Consider the following 18583-nt stretch of genomic DNA (forward strand, 5'->3'; position numbering starts at 1 on the left):
GACCTTCTTCGATACAACGCAGTGATCAAGAACGACAAGCTTCCTTATTCTATCTTTGCAACAGGGATTAATTTAAGAGGCAAAAATCTAGACGGACCATGGCAGAATCATGCTCTTCTGCATCGAACGGACACGTATTCCTCTCGCGCTATGCACACGTGGGAACACGGCTTAGCGTGATCGAGGCTGAATTTTTCGTAGCAATCTCCGGCTCGTGGTCGCCAGAGGCCCTGATTACTGATAAGCATTCAATTTTGCTAACAACGCCCTGTCCAAACGCAGCTCCTCGATTCACTTTCTTCCTCTGTTTGGTTGCAAACGAAGACACGGTTGCGTGATCTCCTGTCGGAGATGCGTAAATTCCGTCCGGTAATGGTATCGGTAATTTGTCGAGGTGTTTCTTACAGTCGACAGTCTTGGGAGCCGATAATAAAATATTTCGAGGATAAGATGATTTTTATTATCCGCCGGTCACACGATAACTGAAATTTTGGTACGGTTCGAGACCGAGGAAGAAATCACGGTGCGTTTCCGGGTGTATCGATTACGGCTACGCGTTTCGAGCAATTAGCGAACGACCGGTGAACGGAGAAAGTATAAAATTAACGAGTCATAATTTTTCCCGAACCTTTCGAGAGCGAGCTCTCCGCAAACACTCCTCAGTTTCCACTCGGGAAACAAAAAGGTAACTGCTCGCTGATAGTACCTATCGACTGTCCGAGAATTTATGCGAACGTAACTTCTATAGATCCCCCGTTCGCCGAAGTTTGAGGCGAAGGTGGAGTGGACTCCTTATTGACTCGGGATCGGTATCGGAATAATGTAAGAGCCTCGTCACGATTGCTCTGTTTCATGCTATTCGCTGGGACGAGCCGTTAGCGAGAACTCACGATCCGAAGTATACTGATCTTTGCACCTTCACAGACCCTTCGTTAATTGAGCATTATAGATAAGAAGTCCGCAACTTGCATGGAGAATGAGAATACATTTGTCGAGCCTGTGATAGTAATTTTTTCTTAATTTGTAAGCCTCGACTGCAGGTTATGAAGCAAATATCACGCTTCTTGGCAGGTCTCTATTTATGCACCTGTCATTTTTCGATCAATAAGCGAATGAAGATAATTTTCTTCCTGCGATTCAGAAGATATTCTCCATCTTTTCACGTCAACTGTGTGAAGCATTAACGGGGAAAAAATAAATATTAGAAAGAAAGAAATTCAAGCGTGCAATTTCGCTCCGGACATAAACGACCCTGTCTACGGAGAGTTAACAACAATTGCCGTTAAAGCAAGTTCTGAAATAAACGCGAGGAAACAGTTCGGACCGCAAAGGGTTAAAACAAAATGATTCTTCGGCCGCTGTTTCCAGCAGTCGACGCAGCAAACTTACATTTTGCGTGTAAAGGTGTGTGACGCGCACGATGTTTGCAAGGTTCAACATAGGTCCGTACGAAGGTAAACACAGTGCTCATTCCACGCATACCAATTATAAACCCAGGAGAATGCGAACCGATTGGCAAACGGGCTAGAAGGAGCGGTCGCGCGAGGGAAAATCATGCGAAGCGGGCCGGAGCGGATCGGCGCGGTAAAAGCAGAGGAACGCGGGCCTTGACGAACGAAGAATGCGAGGAGCGGACGTTACCAGGCCCGAAGCGTGCATTCGGCGGCCGTTATCGCGGCGGAGTTACGGCCGATCGATAAGGTTAAGAACCCCCTGGCCGGATTTACGATGTCGGCCGGAGGATGATCGCTCGCGATTGCACGGCCTTGTGTCGTAAACCGGCGATCACGCGGCTCTACATACAACCGGGCACGCATGTGCCACCGAGCACGCCGGTGACACGACATATGGGGCCTGCACCGGCGATAACGACTCCTTGGAAATCCGACCGATTTATGGGAAGATGGAGCAGGCCCCCCTGCTATCCCCTTCTTGCAGACTTTCGGTTGTTGTCAACTGTTTTGCAAGCGGGAAAACTGCACGCGATGGATTCCGTACGATTTTTCACCCTTGCGCACGAAGGGTCAACGATTTTTTCAAATGGTGCGTCTTTTTACTCTTCTACAGTCTTTTTGGAGGAGAGATTAATTTTTGACAGCATGGGGGATGCAGCGGAAGAGGTCTAATTCTTTAGGTGACACAGATCCATCTTTTTAAATTTTATTCTTAACACTTTACCTGTTGAAATTCAGTTAATAAAATGTTTAATAATTGTACCATACCGAAAGAAACCTCAAAAATCTTCTCCAAATTATAATCCAAAATTGAAATTATTGGTTACTGGGGACGACTTGTTGGTTCACAATTGAGATTGTCGTTGGTATTGAAGGATCCATTGAAAAGTCTTTAGCAACGGCTCATAGATTTTAAAAAATTACCAAATAATCGCCGGTAGGTGATTCGTTGAAATTTGGCATTTTTAGTTTCTCGGGACGATGAGGGTAAAAGGATGCCGTTAGCAACCCAGGAATCCTGTCTTCAGGGTCTCGAGGTTTTTTAACCGCGGTTGCATGTGGTTAAAACGGTCGGACTGCGGGAAAACCTGTGCCCCACGTGCACAATGAGCATAATGCACCCGAACGCCAGGATTCGTGCATTCCTCGAAGGACCTCGAGCTACGGTAGCCACCAAGTGCGGTCAAGAACAGTGCAAACGACCCTCCAAGGCCAACCACGCAACCCTTGCATGGGTTGACCGGCTTTTTTCCATTCAGCGTTGCCCTAAACGCGACGCTGTAAAAATTCTTCCGTGCCTCCTCTGAATTCTTCTCCTTTCCCCTAGTCTCTCCAAAAAGAAATACCAATTTACATTAAGAACAAATTCAAACTGTACCTTTTAACCCATCGATAAACCTCATTCATTTCAATGAATAGCTTGGGTTGTATTTTCATTTCTCTACTTTCTTATTAGGGTTTCTTTAGAGTGTACTTACCAATTAGAATTTTATAAATGTTTCTTTATATATTAAAGGTTGCATTACAAATTAAACCAGATGAAAATCATACCGAGCATTCGTAAACATTTCCCTGCACCCAGTTCTAGAAGATTAAAGTCTGCTCTAAATGCCTACGAACGATAACATGAACGACAATCGGGAAAAACAAAGGGGGCTCGTAAATTTCCGCAATAAAACCGCGTAAAGGGGCGGAAAACCGCGAAGAAAGAAAAATTAATGAAAATTAATCCGCGTGCACCTGACCCGATGCAAAAACGTTGATCGTGCAACCATAACGGTTCTCTTTTGTCTCCGAAGCGCGAAAGAGGACCGACGAAAGTGGCGCGCGCAGATTTCGAACGGCTCCTCGATCTCCCGTTGAAAGATGACCAAACGAGGGAGAGAGAGAGAGAGACAGAGAGACAGAGAGGAGAGAGGAGAGAGGCCTCTCGTCGGCGACTCCTCGCGTGAGACAGTGGCTCGTAACATTTTTATTAAGCAGTTAAAATTTTATGAACACTTCGCCCCGGGGCCGGGGCTACCGTGCGCGTCCTCTCCGCCTGCATTGTTGAGCGAGTCCGAGAGGGTCACACCAATGATTCCGGCGTGATTCTCCGCAGATGCGAGAGATGTCACGAGGTACGCTCTCTTTCTCTCTCTCTCTCTCTCTCTCTCTCTCTCTCTCTCTCTCTCCCGCGGAGCGTCGACCCCGATAATGGCCGACGCTCGTGTCTTCTCGTGTCGTCCACCTCGAGACTTCGAATAAATTGTACGCGAGACACGCACCTTCCGAGACCACGGCTCTTGGGCGTGGAGCCTTTTCACGACGGAGTTTCTCGATGTATGTGACCATACATCCACTTCAACGACCGGGAACCAAACAATGGGCTTCGACGAGCTAAGAGCATGTTCACCGTACCCCTTTCTAAGACTATTCTTGGCCCGTTCTTTCCTGAAATTGGGCTTTCGTCGCGGGAAACCGTCCTTCGTTGAGTCGGACCTATTGTTGGTACATAGGAAATTTTTTAATATGTTCAATATGTCTTTGGTTGTCCGTAGACTGAAGGTTTTGAGGCGTTTGTGGCAGATAATTGGAGATTGGCAAGGGGATGTTGAGTATTACAATTATTTTAAAGTTGTATGAAGATCCTGAGCCTAGTCATATGTAAGTCATGCAATTCTTTATCTATCTTTAAACATGAATTTGACACCGTATTTACACGTCGTAGTTACATAAACTGCATTTTTTTAGAATTGGAGTAGAGTCTACAAAGTTTGAAATAGTTACAATCATTCTTGGAAACCTGAACCTTATAGTATTGCTGCTCACTAATTAAATCTCTTTGATTTTGTGGGACAATATAAAGTTCATAATTTCTTCTCTTGTACTTAATAAGAACGACGTCTTGTAGAAATATTTTCTAGATTGCAATCACGAATACAAGACAGACAGATTGATTGGTTAAAAAGAATATTTGCGAAGCACAAAATTGTTGATGATATGATGACACTTTACTGAAAAAACAACTTAAAACACAGTACGTCTGGGTAAATAAGATATACATTAGTCTACAAACGTCTAAAGTAGGTACACGACATGAAGACATTTCTTCGAAATGAATCTCCAGGTCTTCGCGTATGAATTGAACCATTATGATGGTTTTAGGAGACTCATTTTGACGATACAGCTTTTCCCAGACATCTGATATAAGGTTCAGGGGATGGGGTACATTTTAGCGAAGAGGAATTAGATCACAGCGAGAGCACTCGACGCGGTATTCATTGACACGACTTTCCCATTGCGAAACATCGCGTGCAATGATTCTCCTAACCGCTCTAGCGTGAGTTCGGGGAACTATGTATCTCTGACGGTATCTGGGAAACTTCGGGGAAATCCACGGGGAATGGGGGTAAGGGAGGGTTCGCCAATCGGTTCCTGTCTGATCGGTCGGTTCTGCAGAGGGGTTGGCGATGCGCCCGAAACTGGGTAGAGGCTCGTGTTCAGCAACCCCTCGTCAGATGACGCCACTGTATCGCACGGGGTTATTAGGTTTTCGCGTGTCGAAATCCACCCTTTGCCTCAGCACACTCTCTCTCACAGCACTGTGTTTTCTATTAAAACCAACCTGGTACAATATATTACTTTACCACTTTTATTAAAACTGTTAAAACTAGCCATTTAACACGCTGAGGCTGCTGGGGTGTCTGTCAAACATTGAATTAAATCGAACTAACTGATGAAATGTATCTTTTTACAAAGTAAACACATTTGTTCTTTTAATGACACTATTACACGTGTACGTGGATTGTAACAAAATTTAGTACACCGAATATAGACAATTTAAAAATTCACTTTCAACCCCTAAGTGGTCGGCTGACGATACACTTTAATATGTTCTTTTCAAAATGGAACGTTCGAGCGTTAATATAATGTAGTAAAACAAGTGAATCACACACCACGAGGAGCTTAAGGGACGATTTAAAATTCTCTCTTTTAAAAAACAGTACAACAAAACGAATAAGCTAACATTAAAAAATTGATTCAGTATGTATTTTGATGTTTAATTTTTTTCTTTTGAATGTGGAGAGATTAAAAAATTTGCAGAGTGCCACAGACACGTGGAGAATGAAGAGAAGCTCATTTGGTCCAGTGAAACTTTTAATCGTTCACACTATTTTCTCTATAAAACAAGAAAAAGATAAAAAATACCCTTGTCCTTACTCTAGCCTATCATCCCTTAAATATTTCCTTCATCTTGCTGCTTAACTTCGTCTAAGGAAAACCTCAAGCGAGTCGGCCATCTTCCTTCATCAAAGATCAAATGTTTCGGCGGATAACGAAATAAAGTTCGCAGAACTCGTAGCATAATCTGCGTAGTCCAAGGGCGTCTTCATTTTTCTCATAACGGGTCGAAGTTTCCAACGGCTCGAAGTCGGGCGAAGTCACCGAAAAAAATTCGCCAGTCTCCCCGAGAAGTTGCTTTTGCAAAAAAGACTATGCGGGCCCGCAACGCCAACACGTAACGTCAATAACCATTCGCGGCGGCGACATCGTGCGTTATCAGGAACCGAAAAACGTCCGGGGAACATGGGGCCAGCTGGGTGAAAAAAAGAGAAGGAAAAGGTCCCCGAGGCGATCGCGCGCGATTAATGAAATTTGCGACGCGCGCCGGTTCAATTTACGGGCCGCTCGTCCTTGTAAATTTCCCAATGGAGAGCGTTTTCGTTTCCAAACGTTGCGCCGCCGTCCCCACGGGCCCCGGGGCCCGCGTTGCGTGGCGATAGCAAGGGCCCCAAAGTCGGGGCCCCGGAATGCGCCCGCCTTTCTCTTTTTCTCCGCCAGACAAAACACCGTAATGGCGCGGGACATGCCCCATCGCTGCCCGGGCATCGCCATTTTCTGAGATAATATTTCCTCCGACCAGTTCCCAGGATTCCACCACCAGGCCCCCAGGATTCCTACGACTTCCAGGCGAGACTCGGAGGAAGACTCAATTCAAGCGAATATTCTCGCGATTCTTTTTGGAAATTTTTTTCTGGGTTCAAAAGTGCATCAGATGATGAATGTCACTCTGGGTGAGTGTAAAAAACCGTCCACAGATAGTTTCACTCCTTTTCGTTTCAATCGGTAAAATAATGAAGGATCAAGTAGGCATAAAGTGCGTATAGTGTACTCAGCAGGTGTCACGGACATTTAACTAGCCTCTGATGGCGTCTGATGCTCATAGAATGACTGGAATTTTCTTCAAATTCTATAAAAACTCGATGTTCATCAGCGGGACACCTAAACCGGTGTCTTAACAGTCCTCAAAGTAGACCTCAACACCAGATTAGTACGTGTCAAAGATTTAACAAGCCTTTGACGACTTCTACCACCAATAAAACGATTAAAATCCTTCTCCTAACCACGTCTGTTGAAACGAACGACCCAGACCCATCAGCCATCGGTAAACCAAAGAAGAATGTCCGGAGGAGTCGTCAAAGCGTGCTCAGCAGGTGTCAAAGGTTTAACAAGCCACTCGCCATCAAAACACCGAGCAGCAAAGAGCAGATAAAGCCCGGGAGAGGGTATTGCGAGCGGATAATAAGGGAGATGAAACTGCCGGGGCTGGTGATGGTAGGAGGGTTGCGTGTGTAGGCCGTGGCTAAGAAAAAGGAGATCGGCCCGAGAGAGCCAGCCGAACCGGAACGTTCTCTGGAGCAAGAAATCGGGAAACGTTGTTGGCCGGTTAACCGGCAGTCAGCGGTAAAAGCAAAGTGGGGGTGTACCCACGCGTGTGCGCGCTCCCCGGACCCGGGGCACATTTTATGTTTTGATGGCGCAATAAACCGTCGTAAAGCAGCAGTAAAACGCATCGAGTCGCAAGTCCGCCTCGGTCTGTCTCTCTACCCCGGCCGTTTAGGCCCCCTCTGTCTTTCTTTATCCACGGTTAGGCTGCCCGATGTCGTCAAGTGGCCCGCCCCGTTCGCGGGACCGTCACTGTCTCGCACACACTTGTTTCCTGGACCTTCCGCCACCTCCGTTACGTCACTCGAGTCCGTCAAACTGTCACGTGCGCGGCCATCTCGATCTTTAACAGGTCATTTCCTTCCACGAACCTCTGTCGCTCGATCTGCACTGGGTCATCTCCATGAAATGATCCAAAGTTGACATTAGTCAACATTTGTTTATCTGCAGACCCCCCTTACGTCGCGCTGGTTCACCAAACTGCCACGTGCTCGGTCATCTCGATCTTTAACAGGTTGTTTCCTTCACCACAATGCTGTAATTTGATCCACGCATAACTTGACATTATTTGGTAGTATACCAACGTATTAGGATCTTCTTTTATCTCCGTAACGTCGCGCTGGTCCGTATTTATTAAATAAAAATGTTATTCCTTTTCTTGACGATTTTAATAAACTGAAAGCAATGTAAGAATATCCTAAAACTCTTCTGATGTTTTTACTGTTTTGTGTTCTTTCTGTTTGTATGTAATAATGTATAATTATAAGAGACATGAATTTTGCACAGTTTTTCAGCGATCCTGATCGTCTGCGCGATTATCTTTTGTATTGAAATTTGAAATTCCCGCGCTCGGGTGATTGCCCGATCTCCCACGCATGCGTTTTTCGGCTCAGAAGGAGCCTACCATTCTCGGCGCGCGAATTTTTGAATTCGAACAAATCAAAACGAATGTTCACGGCTTCCAAAGTTTTTCGTGGTGTTTTTCGTTGGTTTAGGTAATTCGGGAAGCACTTTCTGTGGACCTCTGTAATGCCGAATCGTAAAAAAGGAACCACAAAGTATTTCTTAGGATACTGTCTACTTTTTTAAATGAAATTTACGGCTCATTTTTTACGGATGTTTGTTTCTAGTCTTCGAGACTTTCGACGTTTAGGTGGTTATTGTTTTGTGTCACGGAGTTCTGTTTGCGGGCAGAGATTTTACTATGTTGAATACGTCACGTACTTGGAATTCTCTATTTATAACGTTTGTTAACTGGGCTTGTAACTTTCTTATTTGTTATTTGTCTGGAGATACAAATATTTCAGTGAGTCACAGCTAAATTTGATTTAAATTGTCTTCAAATCAATCCTGTACTATTCAGTAAATTCGGAAATTTTTATTTGACAAATAAAATTCGATCATGCAGTATATACACTTGGTTGATGATACATTAATTTCTATATTCCATCAAGACAAGTTACAATTAAATACGAAGATCTGTTTTTGGGAGCAATCCACCCGAATAGTATACAAGGATTAATTTAAAATTTAAACCTGATTCCCCATCATAATATTTGCACAAACGTTAGCTCATACTTGAAAATAGGTTTCGAGTACGTTCAAGAAAACCCTCGGTAGTTACTTCGGATGCTCGGCGCACAAATATCCGTGGCAGGTATGCGTGCAATTATTTGAACAATATTTCTGTTAAACGTTTAAGATCCTTTCCAACCCAGTGCCGATGAAATATGAATGCGTCGAAGTCGTCATTTAACTCGGTACTCCTGCGGAATCCTTTCGAGGAAAGAAAAAAAGATGGCGGCTCAGCGGTTGCCGTCGCGGACTTCATTAGCCGGAACAACGATTAGCACACAGCCTCGCGTTCGAGCCCACGGAGAGAGAGCATCATTTCAACGTTTACTGCTTCGAGAAAAACTCTAGTTCGTAGTAACATTAACAACGGCTTAATAACCTGCTGCGTTTCTGGTGGGTCCGAGCTTCTTCGACGATAGTCTACGATTAGGCGAGGGAGTTGCGTAATTTCGTATTTTTCCACCAAGAAAATTGTATCAACGCCGGATCACCAATTAGGCTTTTCATGCTTCTACGATCGGCTATAGGAAATTTAATAAACGTATTCATTGGATGGTCGCTAGCAATTTGTATCTTACTGGTCTTCGATGATTTTCAAAAACGAAAACTCAGGTAAATTCATTCGAGAAAATTGTGTAAACATACGTGGGAGGTTCACTCTTTCTTTTAAAGCTGGGGAAATTAATCTTTCTCGTTACTGACTAAGATGAATTTCATTGAGTGTGACGTTTAAAAGGGTGGACTAAAATGAGTTCAATTGAGTATGACATTTAAGAGGGTGGAAAACACTGTTACAGCGAATACTTTGTTCAAGGTTCATAAAAAAGTGATTTTGAAAAGTCACTACTTATTTTTCTCCATAGGCAAATGTTTTCAAACAAAATTTGCATTAAATTACTAGACTGTCGATTCTCACGCTGTTTCTCATATTCAAAGATTATTTTATGAACATAGAAACGGGGTAAACATTTCTGGTCTGTAAAGTGTCGTGTGGTAAAAATAAAATAGTGCTATTAATTTGTGCTAGCACACAAGCCTTTTTGTATAAATTCACAGATGTCATGAATGTTCAGAAAATTCACAGTCCACTAACAACATCCTCAAGCTAGCACCAAAGTGAAAAATGAAAATTGTAAAACACAGAATTGACGATTCCAATAAAATCCAACAGGCATCGGAGCCACATTATCATTTTAATTATAGAAGTTTATGAATCGCCGCAGATTTTAGTGACAAAAATCAGCACCTGAGTGCACAGTAAAGCGTAAAGAATCTTTCGGTTCCTCATCTGGTCCTCGCAAGGATTAAACGGTCCGAGTGAAAGTTCCTCTCCTTTTTCTCCGCAGTATCGCAGTTATTATTCACCACGTACCGTCGTTTTTACACCGCTCAGGAAACCTCGGGTTCAGGCTTGATATTCTTCGATAGAACGTGGAAAATGATTATTACCATCCGGGGTTATGTTGCCGCGTTCCGAGAATCGACCGGCCAATCGCCGAAGTGCACCGTAATCACCGTATTCGTGCATCACGGGTTTCACCGTACTTTCTCGGAACCGCTAATAAAATTGTTCGTAATGACAGGCCATGCATCTCTCCGAGAGCTCGGCCTTCGAAGAGCTCCGGTCTCTTCCTGCGGCCTTTTACAGCGCGAGGTTTGTTTAACAAATTACGTTACATTTTTCTACCGGTCCACGGCCGGTGTATGGAAACACTTCGCCGACGGAAAAGAAAAAAGGGGAAAGAAACGAGTTCCGGCACGGGTAACGCGCGATTATGGCTGCGCGTCGCTTTCTCGGACCGGTGATTATCATGAGAGAAATTATTCCGCCTCGGCACGAGTCTTGAACTTTTCGTGCGACCATGGGCACGTCAAGAAATGCGACACGAATCTAGCTCGAGTTAAAGAATTCATTCGATAGGGGGGTGACAAGAAGATAAATAATTACAACACCGCAAATATTTCTATTCTGCGAGACACGTGATTAAATGAAAACTAAAAATTCCAACGAAACCTCTAAGCAAAATTCATAGTTAACACTGTCAACAGCACTATAGGAATTTTTCTTTGTCATAATTAAACTGGGGATCTTTCTGCAAAATATAATATTGCATCAATTGTAAGACACAGGAACAAATAGGAATTGATTTTCCTCTTTCATAGTATCTATTGAGATTTTAACATTTCTTAATCTTTTTACTGTCTACTTGTAACACATGATGGTTCAATTTTAATACTGATCCAAAAGTTACTCTCCCTTACTATCAATTGCAGTACTATAGTGGTAAAACTTGAGGCTGGGAAGATAATTGAAAAACTGTCAGATTGCTACGAAAGGGGTGACTTATACCATTTTATACTACTAGCTCATTGCACAGTACCTACATTTAATTTTTTTGTTAAGTTTGGAAGCTGGTATAAGAATTTAAAAAATTGTTGGGTTGCTACAACAGGTGTACCTTCCACTGTTTTATGATAGAATGATTGTTATATGATATTTTGCTACAAACTGTCAAAAAATTAAGAAGCTGCTAGATGGCTGCAACAGGTGTGGCTCATCCTGTTAACCACAGTATCAACAAATTTAGGCTTGCAAGGAGTTAAAAAATAGGTTGCTGTTGAAGGGATGACTTATACCGTCTTCAACCCTTATTACAAAAAATCTGATAAATTTTGTATTGTCCTTTACACTGTCTAGTCATTCTCGGACTGCTTGAAGATGCAGAAACATTTTTTAACAAATTTTTCTGCTAACAATGAGTGTTTCGACAAGCATTGGACTGGTCAGAAGTGTCGACTAAAAAAATTTGAATATCGCAGCAAAGAAAAATAGCGTTACTCACAATGATTGTGTGGGTGCTGGCCGTGTTCAGCGTGATTCCTCGACTTCCGCTTCGCTCGAGCGTCGAAAAGGAACTTTGCACCTTGACCAAAGCCGGACTCGAGGGAATCGGTAATCTGGAAGATACCGTGCGGGAGAAACGTCCTCTTATCTGTGCCTCGTCGGCGTTTTAGGGCCAATCTTTCTCGGACAGCGTGTCCTTGCTGCTTTCTTCGGCCTTCGATCGGTCGCTCGCGCCACGCTTTATCGCCGAAAAACGAGAGATTCCTGGTAACACAGACGAATTCCCGGCGCATCGGCGACCGAGTAAATCGCCCTCGTAAAACGTGTCAACACGGAGCACGCCCCTTCGCTGTTAATTCTTTTAAGGGCGCTTACGCTCGACCGTAACAAGGAAGCCATTAATACGCTCTCAAAGTAACCGGTCGATTGTAAAACGAGAGCGACGCTGTAAATTATCGGCGCAAAAGCGCCGCGTGCCGTGCCCGCAATCAAATAGTATACATTTTATTCCTTGAACACCGCGGGATCCTCTTAATGTCCTACAAACGTCTCCGAAAAACTTTTGCGTCGAATTCTTACTCGGTCGCGAATTTCGCGATTAAACTGAGGCTGGCCGAAGGGTTCAAATTGTGTTAATTAAATCGTTTCTTTATAAATAGAATTTTTGCAAAATTGGACTAGAAAAGTCAGTACTTGAAGTGAAAGGTTCTTGTATTGGCACTACAATATTTTAAGGAAATGTGATAAAATTGAACGACGTAAAAATCCTGCATCGAATTTTTAGTAGACTCTGAATTTTTTTTATTAAAACGGTCGTAACTGAAGGATAGACGGATAGATTTAATAAATAAGTTTCTATAATAAATTCTGAGAAGAAAGCTCATTGTATTAATATTACAATATTTTAAGGAGCTGTAACAAAAGAAAAATGAAACCTTTCATATATTAGGCTGTACCAAGCATCATCATCTTTTTGTTGTTGTTTTATTGTTTTGTAAAATTTCCCTTGCTCAACTGCACAGTTTCCTCGCTTGAACAGTCCCCCACATGCGTATTATGGACGTACAAATAAAAAATGAATAAATTTTTTGGACCCAACCGACATAAACATTTTTTTATTTGAGATTTCTGCGAAAAATCGTTGTTGGTAAAATACCCACCGCGAATTCCCTCGCTAGGTAAACAGGAGTCGCATTCGCTAGACAAGGCTGGATCGGTAAAACAGATCCGGGGAAAACGGACCGTGACCTTGATCCGTAATCAGTCGTTACGCGCATTGCTTTTTAATTGTGCGTATAATTAACGGTTACATATACGACAGTTAAACGGCGTGTAAGCTGTATATTACGATTAGATATGCCCGACGAAAAGTGACGCGTAACGGCTATTTTGCATAATGCTTGTAAAGGAAAAAGAAAAAAAAAAGGGATCTCCGGTTGGCCATTATCGTTTAATGATTACATTAATGTATATCCGGTATACGCGGTTTCACTTCGTCCATTTCCATCGCTTTGAAATAATTTCAATGTTGCTTACCGTTCCGTTCCGATTGATTTGCAATTCCGTGAGTGAACGTCAGATGTAAACAGCCTAATTACTTGGTTTACGGTGGTCGTTAATCAAAGCCTCTGATACCTGCAGACACACCTGACGTATTAGCCTCGCTCGCTTATCAGCGGACACGAGTTGTAAACGGCGTAATGGGGAGCTGAAGTGTTAATGGTTTCGGCGACTGTTAAATTCGATTTTCTCAGTTCGGAAAGGGTTTGAAAGGGTTGGAGGACTCTTTGGGGGATTTGAGGAACATTTTAGGATACCTCAGGAAGCAATTTCGTCCTTGTAAAATTTATAGAACTTAGTTAATTAATCTTCTAGGACAATTTATGGCGAATAGGTTCATTTGTCATTAATATCTTATGAGCAAACTGTTGATATTTAAGTATTTGTGCTTCATACAAATTTTCTCACAAGCACTGAAATACGAAGTTCGATAGAATTTAATACTATTTCTACGTATCGTTAATTTATAAAAGTTATTATCATTCAGAAAAAAATTCTATTTGGTACCACCTTCTCAAGGCTTCTTTACAAAAATTGAAAATTGCAGACTATCCACGAGATCCGCGACCTCAAGGTTAATCAGGATCACATAGTCCACATCCTGGTTGAGATTTAAAACAGAGGAAACAGTTAAGTAAATTTATTTCTCCAGCTGGAATATTTAAATCTTCGAAGAATGACATTAAATATCGGTATCGAGAAATGCAATGCACCTAAAACATAGTTTTATCAACCATCAACTTCCATATTTTAGTTTCTAGTTGACCCATTTCCATTGCTTTTAAATTGATTTTCTACAATTTGTTTATTTCACGTCTAAAACCTTGAGCTGTGGTGTTAAACCAAACAGACAAATATTGACTTCCACCATTTTTGCATTAACACTCACTTCTCAAAAATAATTGCATAAAAGATCCTAGTATACTATTTCACCCGTTTCTTCTTTACACTTTAAATCAGCAGATGCTTCATTTGTAACGTCAAGTTAAGAAAGTTAAGTTATTTTACAGTATGTAAAAATAGTAAATTGGTGAACTTTCACCCTGAGACACGTATGAGGGTTACAAGCATATCACACCTCATATCACAACCCAATAAAATAAATAAAAATTTTCTGCATCGATTGCAAGCCAGTGTCCTGAAATTCGCCGATCGGGTGAAGAGGATGCCGGTACAGAACGAGTCTCACCGAATTCTCGTGTTCATCTCGAAGATGGCGCACCAGGTGCCTCTGTCCTGATCCTGTCAGGGCGTCACCCCGACTCACCCCCTAACCAGGGTGATCCTCGCAGGACCACCGCCCAATTTCTCCGTCCCCTCTGCCTCTTGTCCCACCGGGTGAGAAAACGTAGAAAGAGAAGGGAACCTTGACTCCGTAGAATTCCAAACGACACGGTTTGAGGGTTCCAGAGGAACCAGACCACCTCTTTATCCTGCTTACATCTCTTCCCGCAGACCAACGCATACCAACGGACCTCTCTTGGTCTCTTCGAAAGGCAACCTCTGTCTTTATCCGTCTGGGCCGCGGCTGTCCATGCCACGGTCGCAATTTACACCCCGTGGTGCTCAAAGAAGACAGGTACTACACACCTCTCTCTCTCTCTCTCTCTCTCTCTCTCTCTCTCTCTCTCTCTCTCTCTCTCTCTTTCCATGCGTGAGGACACACGCGTGCGAACGATCTTCCTCAAACCTCGATCTTGCTCCTCGACGGTTCTCTGAAGATACTCCGACGATCCTCGCGCGATCGTTCATTTAATTGGACCGGTCCCGAAGCGTTGACGAAACCTTTGTCCGATCGGCCGCTTACGTAATTATGGGATCGACTTGGATCGGTGACCGTACATCACCGGATCCCTGAGTTTATTAGAGGATCCCGGGCTGTGGACGATTGAAGATCCTTTCAAGATCTGATATGGACGGGAGTCGATGCCACGGTAGTCCTCCCTAATTGCTGATACCATTAATCTAAGCGGCCCGCGTCGTAAATACTTGTTACCCAGGTCTTCCAGCCTGGGGAAAGTATGTGCTACACAAAAAGATGGCCGGCTTTATCTCCACATGCTCCTCGGGATACGAAATCATTCGCTTTTGTTTTTTTTTTTTTTTATAGTGTAATTAACTATTTGTGTTGCAAGGTATATTCTGTTCATCCCCATGGGATATTTCCATTTTCATTTTTATGATAATAATATTATTGTAGGCTTGTCGGTTTTTAGCCAGCATCAATTGCAAGGAATAGGAACCAAGAAGAATATGCTTTCTTTCTCCAATGATTTTAATAGATTGTAAAGCGTATATTTCCACCTTCAAATTCTTTCAAATTTCACCTACCCAATTTGTTCATAAATGCATAAAACGCGCAGTCTAATAATAGGGCAATCAGAAAGTATATAATTCCTCGCGTACGACTCCAAAAATGAACAAAAATGATAAGTACTATCATTTTGTCTCGGACGGTCTTTATCAAGCATTACCAAATAAAATAGCCAGGACAATATCTTTTTAAGCGTCAAAACGTACAGCCGCTGTTTTCCTCAGCCGCAAGATAATAAAGGGGGCGTGGTGTCCCGTCAAAACATCGTACACACACTTTTCTCAGCCCCTTATCTTCCCGCTGCGAGCTGATCAGTCTGTAGATGAAACGTTCTCGCATCCCCCGCGTGTATAAAAAAAGGGGTACAACGGTTCGTTGTTGTTTCGGTCGTTTTCTGTATCGTTCCATCTATCGAGCCAGAATCCGAGGGCCCGGCAACAAAGGCGAACACGGCATTTCTTCGTCTTTTGTGCTCGGCCTCCGGTTTCTCTCTACCATGTTGGGTATCGTCCGATGAAACAGGCGGTGTCTCAGAGGATCGAAAGCCTGGTCTCTATATCTTTCGAGTACGCTGCAAGGGGTGTGGACATTCATCTCCATAGATTAGGTCGCCTAGGCAGTGCATAACGGCCCTGTGCCGACGCACAGCCCATTTTCGAGATACCTGAGCGAGCCACGCCTGCGAACAAGCTTCCCCAACCCCCTCTGCTCCCTTCACCAATTTATCCGGCATTCGGGACAAGGAATTATAGGATCTCGATGTGATCGTTTCTAATTGTGAAGGTAAATCATCCGATCGGGGCGATCCTGCGAATTCTTCTGGAGGCTGGGACTCGAAATTAACCCCTAATTTATTGGCGAGAGTTCAATTCATTGGAAGATCCTCGCGATTTTTGGGGGAAGGACGAACGGTGGATTTCTGTGAAGTCAGGTGGAATGGCAGAGGTACAAGATATGGGTAGAAAATGTATTCATTGATTTACTATGAACAGTTTCTGTACTCTGTAATTTAATCGTGTGTAGATGGAATTTTTGCTTTAACGCAATTTGAATCAATTCTATTTTATTTTCTACTAGCGAAATATTAGTGTGAGAATTTTCTGAACGGTACACAAGGGTTAAGTGAACACAAAGGATTTAACTGCACTGATCCATCACACGTTTTTCCTTCCAGTGTCACATTGTCACACAGGTAAAAAGTGGGATGAAAAAGTACATAATTGTCTGTACAAATTCTTTCTTAATAATCTAACGTATAATAAAAAAATTCTTGAAAACAAGATTACGACAGAACCTCTGTTATCCTAATTAATGGAGGAGCTATTAGTGCTCGAATAATAGAACAGGTAACTAAAATGCTACAACGAGTCTTTACTGATTTGTACAATAAATCGTTCTAACAAAATAGAGACTTTAAATTGCTGAAGTTTGGACAATGGAGATTCTACTGAATTTTAAATTGTTCATAACACCAAACTGGTTGGGCACGGTCTTACTATAGTCAAAGTCATGGGGAAGTTCATTAAATCGACGCGGATAAGGTTTAATTACCGCTATTGTGTATCTGCCCGTTTATTGGAACCCGTAAATCACCGTATGAATTTTATTTCTGTTCCAGGTGGGGAGGGAGACGTCCGAGGTGAGTACGTGACCACGAACCTAACAGAGCTTACTATATACAGGTGTATCCTCGATTTAATTACCTTCTGCACTCGCTGGGCGCAGACGAATAAATCAGGAAATTAATCAGGCCGAGTCCTCGATTTCCGGTCGTTAAAGGCGCTCTTTAATATTCGCGGCAAGAAAGAATTATTGTTAAACCGTCTTCGCAACCCGGCCGTTAGAACTGGCCACGTTATACCTCGATCCCCTACTGCCATAACCCGTGAAGTCACATACCAGTTCTACCAGTTTGTGACAAATTCTAAAGAACAAAGAAAAAACATATACTGGGTTCAAAAAAAAGTTAAAAGTCTCACGAAAAACGAGCTTTTTGAACATGTTTAAAATAAATTCGAGATAAACACGAAGTACTGCAAGTATTGAATTATTTCCTACAAGAGCACATGCATAAGATTAACAATTGGAAATAAAAAATTTGAAAGTTTGATAGATTTGTTTTCACTGGGAGCTAATTAATGGATTAGAAATAATAAATTAAAAAATCCTAGATAGGTCTAATTACAAGAAAGTACAAGTTGCATATTGTAAAACACGATCAAATGAACAACTTGATTAAACAATTTCCTACAAAGGCGCCTCCAGAAGCCAAACAATCGTAAATGAAAAGATCGTAGATCTAGATAGTTTAATTTTTAAGAAGCTAGAAGTTGTATGCATACATTATATTGCAACACAAGGTCGAACAAACGCCTTCATTCAACAAACTGTTCCAAGGGCACCTTCGCCAACGTACCGGCCACAAATCAACAAATCCAAAACAGTATTTCGGTACTTTCCTATCAAAAAGCGCTCAATTATCCCTTCTGAAAGACCAACAAAGTGCTGTAGGGTAGGCAAATCGCGAAGGGTGGTCACGAATCAATTCGCAACTATCTCCTCCTCTTCTGGGAGCGTGTAGCGTGCAGTGGATCGCCGGGAATCCCGCGTCCGAGACTTTTTCCCGCCCCTGCACCTTTCCACCCTCGTGTGCAGCAGCAGCACAAGGATGCACAGTGCCCCTCCTCGTCGCGTATCCCCTCGCAGCCCGTTTGATCCGTCCCCTTCCTCGTGTATCCGCTGGTGTGCCACCACTCTGAGAACGCAGAGGAATGCTACTCGAACCGGGACCGAGGTTCAGTGGTTTCCAAGAGTCGAGCAGACGACGCTCCTACGAAAACGCGGCCCGGCATTGTCGCAAATCGAAAATTGTCGAATCCGAACCATTTGCGCGAAAAAAGGAGCCCGTTTTCGCACACGGAGTGGAGTTTTCTCTCTCTATCTCTCTCTCTCTTTCTCGTGAAAAGCGCCCCCTGTATCGGGATCGACCGGAAAAGCACAGTGGGGGAGAGAGAAGAGGTCACCAAAGGGGGGGTGATGGTGGTGGTGTGGTGCACACCTTCCGTTAATTGATTCCACCGTCGGGTGACCGAGGTGGTCCCGTGTGGAACAGAACACATAGGCGAG

The 18583-nt window shown here is 43.1% G+C and overlaps 1 protein-coding gene across 6 annotated transcripts in view; it reads left to right on the forward strand.

The window, feature by feature from the left end:
• LOC143353252 (uncharacterized) overlaps window positions 1-17468 on the forward strand; it is a 336944-nt gene extending 319476 nt beyond the window's left edge. For 3 of the 6 annotated variants that reach the window (XM_076786424.1, XM_076786425.1, XM_076786422.1), the window contains one exon: window positions 17076-17209. In XM_076786424.1, coding sequence (XP_076642539.1) covers window positions 17076-17100 — 25 coding nt within the window. In that variant the 3' untranslated portion in view covers window positions 17101-17209. Of the gene's footprint in view, window positions 1-17075 lie in introns of all 6 variants that reach the window. The other 3 variants (XM_076786419.1, XM_076786421.1, XM_076786423.1) reach the window with 1 other exon arrangement.
• Window positions 17469-18583: the final 1115 nt, after the last annotated feature.

Source organism: Halictus rubicundus, chromosome 4 (assembly GCF_050948215.1).
Source record: "Halictus rubicundus isolate RS-2024b chromosome 4, iyHalRubi1_principal, whole genome shotgun sequence".
Classification (NCBI taxonomy): Eukaryota; Metazoa; Arthropoda; class Insecta; order Hymenoptera; family Halictidae; genus Halictus; species Halictus rubicundus.